Genomic DNA, 13,050 nt, shown 5'->3' on the forward strand with positions numbered 1-13,050 from the left:
CAGAGGGAATTGGTGCTGTAAGCACTGCAAGGCTGAACACCATTTTGTACACAATGGAGAGCTGCTTTGTGCACATGAGCAGTGTCCAGGGGCCTCCACAGCTTTGCAGACAGCCCTGACTTCAATCAGACTGGTTAAATCCTGGGAAGAGCCAGCTGCCATTGACTATGAGTGAGGACTGCTGACACACCGACAGCACTGCAGCCAGCTGAAAGTCAGCACCACTCAAGTTAGTATGAGCAGATCTAAAGCTTGAAAACTGGTCATATTCCATCCTCAGATATATTGAGCACTTCCACTTCTTTGTGCATAGGCATTTCTGCTGGCTCTTGGGTTGAGCTTCAGCTTTGCTGATCCCATTAAAAGCCAGCCTCCTTCCAAAGGTGCCCCAGCCACCTGCACCAAGTACTTTCCCCTCCTGTGCAACAAGAGTGAAAATGTGAGCCACAAACTCAGCCCCAGAGCTGACTTCATGAGAAGTGCCATCCATAGCACAAAAAGTGAGCTTGTTTCTAATGCTCTTCTGTTGGAGAATTTTGCTCAGACATGGCTTGAAGGAAAAAAGGCCATGAAAATATACAGCTGATGGAAAAGTAAAAGGCAGCTGTGAAGAGCAAATTCTCAAAGCCTGTTTCCCAGGCACGTTTCTGTAAACAGCAGAGTTCTCAGGCAGTTTTCTCATAACAGGTGAACATTCTATCTTTGTCTGTTTTGGGAAAGTAAAAGTAAGTTTTGAGAACCACTCATATCAGGGTGAGAACACAAATCTTGCTTTCAATAAACAAACCACAGGTATTGAAAACAAAAGGAGGGGTTAGTGTTTAAATCTGTGACCTATGATGAGCTTGGATTTTGCAATATGTATGAGCTTGATTAACGCTGTTATAAAAAGGGACTGATTGAATCAATAAATTGGAGTTCGATGCTGCTCAATTAAGATGGGTCGTCTCCCTTCACTTCAATACTATTCACATAGTGTAAACTCCTACTTTGCTTAACCAATTGCAGACATTCAATCTGAAGAGGGAAGTGAGATTTTGGACATCAGGCATGTTGTGTTTTCTAGGAAGTTTATACCAGGAAACTTATACTGTACCTGTACCACTTCCATCCAGTCGTTCTGAACTTGTTGTAGTGTCAAAAGACTCTCTGGGAATTGTGTCATTCCCAAGTTTCTGAAAGAGTGAGAAAAGCTCTCAGATTAGTAACATATTTGCAATTATGTGACTCAGTGATCCTGTTAAGAAAAACCCTCTAATTTGGAAGCCACGAGGCAGAGAAATCAGTGGCAACAAGAAATGGTGCACTCTCTCTCTTTGTTTCAGATTTTGGAGATCTAAGTGGGAAGGAAACCACCTTGATTTGCACCTAACACTGCCACATGCCTATCAGAGCTGCAATGACACACTGCCTCCTATGTAACAGGTCTCCTAGCATAGCTCTGCATCTAAAAACTTCTTGTTTGAAATGAAAACCTTTTTCTGAAGATCTAGATTTTGAATATGACTGCTGAATTGATCTTATGCTCTTCTACACAGAAGGATAACTTCTTATTTTAGATAAAACTGTAACTATAGAAGTAGCAGTGCCCACATATTTACAGGATTCCCTAAAAACCTACAGACCTTATTTACTGAGAAGTTTTTAAAGCTACTTTTCACCAGCACTGCTGGGTGCTCAGCACATCAAAAGAAAAGGGACTTCTGGTTTATGTGCTGATATTTTGCCTCTCTTTTATTGTAAATAATAGGTTTCCTAACATCTTGATCTCAAAAAAACCCCCAAACTCTAGAGGCTTTTGTCATGTTATAGCTAAGTGAGGTTGAAACCCATGGATTCATCAGGAGAAGTTTAGATATGCAGCACTTGTAAGAGAACCAGCCTCCTTTTACTGCCTTACCTGCTACCAAAGCTTAGTGAGAAGGACAAATGAGAGGATTCAAAAAAAGCACAGAGAAGTAGGTGCAGGATATACTAAGAGAGAAAGCCTTAGAAAGATAAGACTAGGGACAGTAGTGAGAGTTTGTTTTTATTTTTAACTGTAAAAGTAGGGATAGACTTCTGCAGCCAGGCAGCTTCAATCTTGATCTTTATTTGCTATTTCAAGACAGTCAGTGTGGCAAATGGCTTAAAGCAAATGATTTGTTCTGGTGAGCTTTGCATTTGATTATACACCCATGCATAAGTAACACTGATGTGTTCAGGTCACTGCTACTGCTCCAACACCAACTCTGACTGTCCCTCTCATCGCATTTAGAAATCTCAAACATGTGCCACACTGTACAAACATGATCACTGCCTTTTGGGGTTATGACCTGGAAGACCGCTACGTATAGCATATAGTTTAAAATGGGACAACAGGAAACACAGGAAGAAAATGGCTACAAGTAGCAGAAGTACATGCCTACTACAGAAAAACTGATGTGTTTAGAGTGGAATCAGTATTCAAATACAAGCATCAAGAAACGATCTCTAAATATCCGTGCTGGCTGTGTGCCTTTCCCATGCATTTCAAGAGAAGATGATTTTGGGGAGTGATGCACAGAACAGTGTAGCTGGCCTTACAGATTTACTGATACCTCCACTTTGCTCATATAATTTCACAGCTCCTAAAACAAAGCCTCTCTTCAATACAAGAAAGAGAATTGAGATGCTGAGTGTTTGCTATACCTGTGTAAGACCTGGCAGGGTGATGCTATCTCCCAGCATCTCCTCTTAAGAACAGGTAAACACTTAGAATGGCACACTGCATTAAGGAGGGTGCTATTGAAATAACCATTAAGCTTCCTGTGCTGTAAAATTATCCTGATACAATGAAGTCTTCTGGACAGATGAACTCTAGAAATGCTGTGACTTGTAGGGCGAGATTATTTAGCTACGGTGTCCATATGGATAAAATAAAGTCACTTCCAAAGATAGAAACATTAGGGCTTTGTGCCACTGGGCAGAAACTCAGTTTTTGTTCCCATTTCTTGACTGACACTGATATTTTGGCTAAATTCTCACCTGTTCACCTCCTACGGCTACACGTTTTTCTATAGGAGTGTCTTGGCTATATATATTTTTTAAGGGAATACCACTCTCCTTCTGCTGGATTTTTCTTCTGTACCTGGGAAAAACTACCTTTTTTTGCAACAATCTTTTCATGGAATGTAAATTCTCTTGAATTCTCACTTTCACTGAGAAACTAATTTTCTAATGCAAATACTGAAGAAAGAATGCGTAACACTTAAGTACAGTAAATGACTTAGGAGAGCAGCATGACTGCATGAAAGTAATTTCACTGTAGTTCCTTCCTCCCTCTCTAGTTATGGGACAGCTGGGGAAACATGACCATGTACCACGACAAGCAGAAAAGCCACTGCTGGCACATATTAGTGTAGTACTTAAATATGCAATTAGGATGTGAGCATGTTTGGCTACCTACTGTACACACATTACAAACAGCTTATGGTCCCCAAACAACACTAAACACTGGCAGCAAAAATTTACCCTGAGAAGTCAGACCAATGCAGGTGAATTTATCATGTAGATAAATAATGCCCAGGCTGTATTTTTAACAGGAATTTGTGCAAGGCTGGGAAACACTCCAGAGCTGGGTGACACTGAGAGGGAATAAACAGGCTATGAGTGATGGTTTCCTCATGGGCCTTGCTCAGGTATTTAAAAATCCAGTGTGTAACACTAGATGGAGCTAAAAGATCTATTTATGTGTGCCCTGAGGCAACACTGATCTCCAAATACTTGACTCTACCATTAGTGCCAATTCCCTCGTTGTATTCTAAGCACAAGAAAACAAAAATGCATTTACCATCTTTCCATCTACTCTGCACCTGCTCATCACTTTTATCTGTAACAAGACTGTGGTAGGGTTTGAATGAAATAGTAAATTCCTTCTGGCTTTGTTTTCATGTAAAATAGCTTAGATTATAAGCAGCCATCTGTACCGTACAGGAAAACACAATTTTCTATCATACTGAAATTCTGATAAATTTGAAGACGTTACAGAACTTGATATGATAACCACCCTAAACAATGTAGCAGTGGGATGCTGTCTTCTGCAGCTCAGGTGTCAGGATACTGTATGATTCCCACCTTCATGAGTATCATGAATAAAAGTGCAAACCTAAATTATTTGATATTGTGATGGATGAAGTGTATGAAAAACGCTTTTGAACAGCAGTTCAAGTTTGTGTCCTCTGAGAAACATTAAGTATAGATAACTCAATACTCTGCTGTGTACAGATTCCTATTTCAGTCCAGTTTTATTGTCACTCATGTATCTGTATCTGTATGTGGTTTTGCATTCCATAAATATAAAACTGTACAAAAAATAAGATAGATAACATTATTTTCTTGTCATTTAAACCTGAAATAAGAGGACTAACCTTTCCAGCCAGTAAATAGGTTAAGTGTGGTAAAAACACCACCCCAAAACCTTGGAATAGGCATCAACAACTTTTACTTCTGAAGAATGAATATAAAGTTTCCAATTAATGTTATGAAAGCTCACCAATTGAAGAGGACTTTTACTTTCACCACTTATGAAAAAATTACACATGCTAATATTCTACCTCAGTCATGTCCTTCCAGATTTGACTCACTTGACTCAGATTTGACTTATACATAACAAATGTTAAGAACCCAAAGACCACAAAGCATACACAATTATGCACTTGTAAAAATTCATATAATCTGGAACAGCTTGGCATTTTATAAATTACAGGCAGGGCATACTACTGTAATTTAAAATCATATGGCATTTTATTTGAAAACTTGGTGCTTTAGAAGTCAATGAGACCATTCATGGGCATTACTTAATACCAAGGAGAAAGAAAGGAATTGGTCATTCTTTAGAAAAATCATTTCTGCACTGAGGATCCCTTTAATGATCCATACACAACTTCATTAATTTGAATCTGCTTGTGACAAGACTCAAGCACTGTAAGGCTATGAAAAAAAGGTAGAAATGGACTTTCGGTGCCTTGCTTGGCCACAGCAAGACAACTCTGTTCGTGTCAAAGGAAGGAAAACACAACAAAGCATGAGATGAGCTCTGTTGTAAGACAACACCTTTTAAATGACAGGGGACAGTGATGGCAAATGGAGAACATCTGAGTGCCCTGCACATGGAAGAGGAGGAGAGAAGTGCAAAAAGGCTGATTCTTTGGTACTTGTGAAATATGCCAATGGCAGCTGGCAGGAAGCAGAGGGTAATAATGGGGAAGACCAATGGCAAATGGACATCAGGCAAAATAGGCCAGCACAGAATACTTTGGAGGAACACAAGGATTTTCCACTCTCTACATTTGCAGAATGAAGCTGAGTTCCTGCCCAGGATCAGCACTTCACAGAAAAGAAAATTACAGAGAGCAAAGAGAATCTGGACAGACAACTGGAAATAATTTTTTAACAGGTGATTTTCTTTCATTGTTAGTATTTGAAATACATAAATCAAAGGCATAAAAATAATTAGGTGTGGTACAAAAGGACATAAAAATCAAAAAGTGCAACAAGAAAAGTATATGCCAAATATTGTAAATAGTGACTGGTAGCCAGATTTACTTCTCTGCATGGAATATATAATTTAAGACCTCTCCATCTGTCTACATCATTTTCTGAAAGAGAAGAGTACAGCCAGTCACCACTGTAGTTTGCCACATACCTGAGGTATTTGTGTGCAAGGGGCACACAGTAGGAAGCCTGTCCTAGTTTTACCTTTTCTGAAGCAATTCCAGTATGCACTGTGAACAAGCCACACATCATACAGAGTGGATGGAGATACTGAGTTGGGCTTACCAGTTGGTACCAAGTTATTCTGTGATTATGTGCAAACAATTACATGTCCTCTTCTGTGTTTGTGATGGTCTGACACCAAGTGCAAGGGCAGGTGTCACCCCCTCCCCAAGGAGGGCAAAAGTGCAGGATTAAGGGTGCAACTCCTGCACCACATGCGCAGCCTGTGCCTTGGCCAGGCTGTTTGTGTTCAACCACCACAGCAGAGAGCAGTCCTCTTGCAGGAACACCACAATCCCTGCTGGAAAGTAGGACTGATGTGTCAAGCCCCAGCCACCAACCCTTGCAGCCTCAAACCACCTCTCCTGAAGACACACAGTTTGGCTCTCTTTTTAGCAACTCAAAAGAAATCAAATTGCCTTCACCTTTTGAGCAGAGGCAGCTCTCTTCTCCTGCTTGGCTTTCATTTCTGCGAGCAGTCCACTGCCCATCACTTGCACACCGTACCTCCGGCCTCCCTGGGGGCTTCCCTTGCTGTCACCCCTCTCAGCTTTTGCCACATCATCTGTCTGCACCTCCTCCAGGGAGTCTGGAGTCTTTAATTCCTCGGATCGCTCTGCGCCACCGTTCTGCTCCGCAGGCTTTGCCTCCTTCTTGCTTGTGTCTAAAGCTGGGCTTTTTGCAGCAACCTTGGGTGAGGAGGGCTCCTCAGCCACCGACACAGTCTGGGGGCGTTCGGATTTGGAGCCTCTTGATTTGATTAAGTTAAGGAAACCACTCTTCCTCGAGTCTCTTTTCTTCTTCTCATCACCTGCTTCACTGTGCTCGCTGCTGTCTGAACTTTTAGTTGATGGTCTCCTAAAAAAGACACAGACATTTCAAACTTTTCTCCACTCCCCTTCTCCCTTCTTAAAATAGTATCAAATTACTTCTTCCAGGCAAAGCTTATCTTTCATATGATCCATATGTTGCCCTAGGCCCAATAATTACCTGGTGAATCTATATTAAAAACAGGACAACTAGCATTGATCATATCCTTCAGGATTCTTGTGCTGCTTTGTGTAGTTGTTTCATCTGCACTGGGCATCCAGCTGTTTCTAACACCAGCCAGCTCTAACCAAGCTGTCTACACACATAGATACTGGGTTTGCATTGCCAGGTTTTGGTAGCAGGGCGTGCACAGGAGTGGCTTCTGTGTAAGGAGTCCTCCTGCTGAAGAGGAAGGAGCAGCAGAGAATATGTGATGAACTGATTTCAGCTACCATTCCCTGTCCCCTGTGCCACTGGGGAGGAGAGGGTAGAGAAAATCAGGAGTGAAGTGGAGCCCTGGAAAGAGGGAGTGGTGGGGACAGGTATTTTTAAGATTTGGTTTATTTCTCATTAACATAGTCTGATTTGATTGGTAATATATTGAATTTATTTTCCTCCAAGTCAAGTCTGTTTTGCCCAAGACAGTAACTGGCAAGACATCTCTCCCTGCCCTCATCTCAACTAAAAATATATTTTCTCTCCTCTGTCCAGCAGGAGGGGAGTGATAGAGCAGTGATGATGGGCACCGGTCAACCCACCACAACATACAATTTCACTCTGCTCTGTTTCCAGAATGCACTGCCTGTGGCTTGCACCTGCCTATTAGTAAAAGGAGAAGAACTGATCTAGGCACACCCTTGCTTTCTCATGTTTAACACAGCTTTTGGGAGATCTTGTTCCTAAGGGCCCTCCTTGAAACAGGAACTAGCTGGCACAGCTACTTTCTCTCAGTAAGGAGTACAGAGGTCACTTTTACAGTGCAGATGCTCATCTTAAAAAAAAAAAAAAGGAAGCTTCAAAACCCAAAAGAACAAAAAACCAAAACCAATCCCTAAAGAGCCCACCTGCCACTAAGGTTTTCTAGAGGCATCTTCTGAGCAGAGTATTCACACTTAAGGGCAAAGCTGAGCACATACACATTCACATAAAAGCATCCAAACTGGAAAGAGAGCCACTGGTGTCCCAAATAAAGATCCTCAGCAAAGAGCATGGCTATGGATGGGCAAACAGGGATGTGCAAGTTCAAAGGGAGATTTGAAATGAGCAGCAGGCAGGCACCCAAAGAAAGCACAGGAGAATGAAGCCTGTGAGCACCCTGGTCTTGACCTGCTTAGGACATTTTTCAAAGCTACCATAATTTCATGCCTCCACATAGTATATCACACATGGCTTCACACTTCACTATAGATATCTATAACTCATAGCAACTTTAGAACATTTGCTTTTCCCAGCACAGGTATCAACCAGTCACACTCTTTTCCTTAATGGAAAACACAGAAAAGGTCATTCCAAGTAGCCTGGAAATCACCCCTGCTTTCTCATTTAGTTATGGAAATACTCTGTGTGTGCATGTGCACAAACATGCATGAATTGAAGAACCTCTACATGCATGGTTCTGTAAAAATACACCCAGCTCCAAAGCAACTGCATAAGCTCTTATATATATATATATATAAAACCCTCATATAAAGAAGGAGACATCTTTCAGATTAATGTTCTGCTTAAACCTGGAATACTACAAATTGGTGAAACACATCTTTAACATATTTCAAAACCAGCATAAATCTACTGTCATCTATGAAAATGCTGTACCCAACAGCACTCCTCACTAGAGAGAAACAGCAAGAGTACAATGAGCACTGGGGAGACTCTCAACCAATACAAAGCTCCCCTTCAGCTCTAATGAGCTTCACTGAAGGGTAAAATGAAGTCAACTGAAATATAAAAATATACACTAGTCATTAATCCCCTCAACATGGTATAGTAAAGCAATTAATTTCAAAGTAGCCACTTTTAAGGGCAGGTAATTGAATTTACAATGTCTTGACTACTAAGGTATTTTCTGACTTTGACAACAGCAACCCTGGATATTGGGAACAGGAGTCAAATACAGCTTGAAAGTGCTGCTTGCTCAGTTATCAAGATGGACTTTTTTAAAAAATAACTTCTAAAAATTTTTTTAAACTTACTTTGAATCCATTTTTGTCACTTTCTTAGTGAAAAATTCATCCACACCTTCATCCACTCTCCCCATGAGGCCATTCTGATCCCCTTCTGGCGGTACTCCAGCAGACACCTGACAGAAGAAAAAACTCTCTCTGTTATATAATAATCTAAGCATGTTTGCTCCAGAGATGATAATTAAGAATTAAGACATAAAAATTATATGTGCCAACCAGAACTCAGTGCAGACGACAGAATCACCACTGGAATTCCCCCTCTAGTAGTCAGGCCAGCTGATGCATTACATCAAATGCAAAATAACCCAAAACACCAGTGACAAACTGGATGCTGCAATGCATGAGGCCAGGAATCAAACGCCTCGGGCTTGAGAGAACAGAGGTCAGTCAGACAAGCAACAAAACACATAAAAAATAAATCCTGATCAGGCGGTGACCTGAAGGGAAAGTATTTTCAACAGACAGTTGTTTCCCTATTTGGAGAGAAACCTGGATTTTGGACTTAGAGATTTAGAAATAGAGCTCCAACAGGCTAACAGAGCCTTTTATAATTCATTCAGTCTAGCACTTCTAAAAGCAGAGACTGTAAATACAGAATCAGGTGTTCCATTTTAGGAACCAAACGCAGACTTTTGCTCAATGTCTGAAAACAACAAACTTGCTCCCCATCTTTGATTTCAGTGCCCACATTTTGAATATGGGTGACCTCAGGCATATAAACCAGGCTGGCTTTGAAATAGCTCCCAACCACAAAGGCCCTGTGAAGATGAGCTGGTGACTCTGCAGCCTCCTGAAGATGAAACAAGCAGTCTCCTGGGAGGATTTCTCATGTGGTCCAGCTCCTGTACCTGACTTTGATGTGGAAAAGGTCTATTACCAGTAAAGAGACTTCCTTTAATTCAAATGCCACATGGAAACCTTTTAGATGACTACAGAGGACTCCCCAGGACCCAACCCATTTGTATTCTTGGTAGTGCTAAGGATCAGGACACAAAATAACAGGGTTTGTAATTTGAAACAATGCAAATCAAGGAATCTCCTAGTTGCCACTAAAACTCAAGAGTAAACCCAGCTTCTCTTCTGCTGTGGAATACAAACTTTCTATGCTTCAATGCTCTTACAAGCTGCTATTAATATCAAACCCAGTCTCATTAAGTCAGGAAAGTGGGCCTCATATAAACCATGCTTTGACAGAGCCATGAAACTTTTAACTTTCCATTCCTAAATCCTGTTATTTTTGTTATCAAAGAGAACAGTTAATATTTTATTGATACCTGCTGTAGCAATCTAATAGTGATGTCAAAGGAGCCCACCTGGTAATGACTGCTTTGTTGCCAGTCAAATTTGCAACAGATTTTCTATGAAGAACAGCTCTAGACTAAATTAGTAAAATGATTTATCAGATTTCCAACTTTGGTATGTTCTGTAGTGAGCTTGCTTAGCTGGAACATCTCACAGGGGTAGGCAGGGGAGCACACGCCTTCATCTGGGTTGGTCTTTGTGACAAACCGCTTATCACAAACCCCTTATCACCAGCGTCTCAACCGAAACACAAAATAAAAGTGAATGATGCATTTTAGCAGAAAAGAGAAACCACTGTACATTGATACTGTAGTCCTCCAGGTAGTAGGGATAAACATGAAAGTATCAAAAGCAAGAGGATCTCCTGAAGGGGAGCTAATTCCAGCTCCCCTGATCTACAGCAAATGAGAAGATCTACCTCATGAAGAGAAAATAATTTGCATCTGAAACAGCGGCAAGTTCCTAAAAATTAACGAAATATGTACAGAAGTGTTGAGGGTGTAATAAGGTCCTCAAGGCACAGGATATTCTTATAGCTGTTATTGTAACACCTTCTGGTACCAGCATTAACTGTAAGACTGAGCTCTGGTTTATTTTGTGTTTTACCCTCCTAACTCTTAAAAAAAAAAAAGTGTTAAGTCTTCATTTGTCCTTTTTTATCTCTTTTCTAAGCTTAAGTTTAAAAGCAAGCGTGTTTCTTTGTTAAGGAAAAAAATGGCTTTGAAGCAGAAATAAGTAAGATGAATCACAATCGCTTTCATACATTAGAGATTCACCTCCTTTGCTGTACTAAATCTTCACACATGAAGGAAGAACTCATGAGGTTAAGATCTCACAAAAATCTAAATTATAAACAACTGTTTTATCATTTTGCTTCAAAGTTAAAGCTACTTGAGACTGGATGGCTTTGAGTTTTTCCTTTTTTCCCCCTCTCTAAACATTCATTCCAGTAGAAACTCTGACAAAACTATAAATCTTTCTTCTGCCCACCCACTCAACTCAAGTTAAAAGTTTGTTTCTCTTTTTTCTCCATTTTCTCCTTTCTTTTCTTACATTTTTCAGCTTCCAAATAACAAATCTGTTTTGCAGCAAAACCAGAGAAGTACAGCTATGATCATCTGAGACCCCTGGAATTACTAAATACAAATAATGGGAACAGCAAACAACCCAACAGAGCTGCTTTAAGTGGCAGGAAAGGTCAAGATTTTGCCTCTCACATTTCAAGTGCTTTCCCTAAGCACTGCTTTCTGTATTCTTGAAGTGGCAAAATCAGCAGCAAATCAACCCTGCAAGCAATGTCACAGTCCACTCATGACTCTGACCTCCAAAATCTGGCTGTTTCATTTTCAGAAGCATCAAAACAAACATCTTAAGTCTTTCAAAAATTTGTTTGGACTCATTTTGAGAACTAGTAAGGCACTAAGTGGTACATAAAAACAAGACAGGGACATATGAGTTTAACTAAAAAAATCTCCTTTCAATTTCTGCCACTAAATAAACTCCCAATTTCCTAATTAATTCAATGTGGATGAGCGTTCCACAACGCTGCACTATCATGGGAAGTAAGACTTGTCTACAAGGAGTGACCTTTTTGCTGCTGTTGAAGAAGACACTGCATGTGCTAGTTCCATGCCTGGTAGTGAAGCACTTGCCCCTCCCACGTCCCCATTCCTTGCACCTCCCTGGGCTGATGGCACAGGACATACTGAGCTTGGAAGCCACTGGGAAAACACGTGTGTTCTGCAGCAGTGGAACTGGGAGAGTAAACACAGATGTGTTTTCACTACATGGAGACAAATCCATTCTTTTGCTACCTCTAACCTTCCCAGCGAAGCACAAGGGAATGGAAACTTGGCTTGAATATTCCCTTTGCTTGAATGTTTCTCCCTTTCCAAGTGGTACAAAAAGCACTCCACTATCTTTCCCAGCATTAGGGAAATTTTCAAGGATCCTCCCAATTGGAAATCCTCAGGAAGCAGAAGAGGGCACAGGCATTTATTGTGAGGCAGCCTAACACAGAGAGGAAACGGCTGCCCCTTGATGGGGCTACTTATCATATCAGCTGTGCCCTGTTGCTGTGAGATAACTCTGTAACTCCTCCAGATCTGTCCTCACATACCCTGCGGACACACCATCATAGAAATAAATCTTTACTGATGCCATGTGCCAAGGAAATGGAGCTGTGGGAACTCCACGCACGTATATTGAGTTCACACCAATGCCTTTCGTGAACAGACAGTGCTCTCTTCTGTTTTGCCTTTCTAAGGCAGGCTCCAGCATGAAAAGCAGATCTGTGACTATGCAGATTTGCTGGCCCAAACACCATCTTCAGTTTAGGAGCTGTGGGAAGCTGGGTGTCACAGAGCAGCTCCTCTGAGAGCTGAGAGAAAGAAGAATTCATGCCAAGTTACCACATCTTAATGCAGGCAGAAAAAAGGATTAAGACTTAACAAACCCTTGCAATATAATTGAGAAGTCTCATGATATTTTGTGCATTTCCTGTGAAAGCTCCAAGCACCTCCAGAAACTGCCTCCATGAAAAAAAATCAAAAGCAAAATAAAAAAGGATAAAACATACCCTGGATTTAGGTTGTGTCAAACAAGACAAAAAGCTTGTAATAGGGATAGCACATTGAAAGACATGAATACCAGAAGAAAAATTAAGTAGTCGCTTATGGCTTTATACCTTCAGCCATTGTCCTCATTACACTGCAAGACCTGACTCATGGCAAAAAGCAATCAACACATGACATTGCCAGCAATATTTTAATGTAGACTCACTGCTGCTTGGCTGGGCTGCTGCTTTTTATTCCTTTTGGGCCTTAATTTTGTAAAGTGTTCCAGTTTCCTTCCTTCTTCTGATGGCAGCTCTGAAATGAATCCAGAAGTTCGTTTGTCTGGCCTGCTGGAAGGAAATGGTGGGTCCTCTATATGGATAGGTACTTCTTCCAGTGCTTTATCTAGATCAAATTCCATTTCTAAGAGAAATCAAAACTTTCTAATTAGATTTAACATGATATTT

The 13,050-nt window shown here is 40.9% G+C and overlaps 1 protein-coding gene across 4 annotated transcripts in view; it reads right to left on the minus strand.

Moving 5' to 3' along the window:
* Window positions 1-13,050, minus strand: part of CARMIL1 (capping protein regulator and myosin 1 linker 1) — a 190,616-nt gene that overhangs the window by 10,646 nt on the left and 166,920 nt on the right. For all 4 annotated transcript variants that reach the window (XM_064705708.1, XM_064705711.1, XM_064705709.1 and 1 more), the window contains 4 exons: window positions 12,810-13,006; window positions 8,736-8,842; window positions 6,162-6,594; window positions 1,097-1,175 (listed from right to left, as the gene is read on the minus strand). In XM_064705708.1, the coding sequence (XP_064561778.1) occupies window positions 1,097-1,175; window positions 6,162-6,594; window positions 8,736-8,842; window positions 12,810-13,006 (816 nt within the window). The remainder of the gene's footprint in view (window positions 1-1,096; window positions 1,176-6,161; window positions 6,595-8,735; window positions 8,843-12,809; window positions 13,007-13,050) is intronic.

Source organism: Zonotrichia leucophrys, chromosome 2 (assembly GCF_028769735.1).
Source record: "Zonotrichia leucophrys gambelii isolate GWCS_2022_RI chromosome 2, RI_Zleu_2.0, whole genome shotgun sequence".
In the NCBI taxonomy this organism is placed as follows: domain Eukaryota; kingdom Metazoa; phylum Chordata; class Aves; order Passeriformes; family Passerellidae; genus Zonotrichia; species Zonotrichia leucophrys.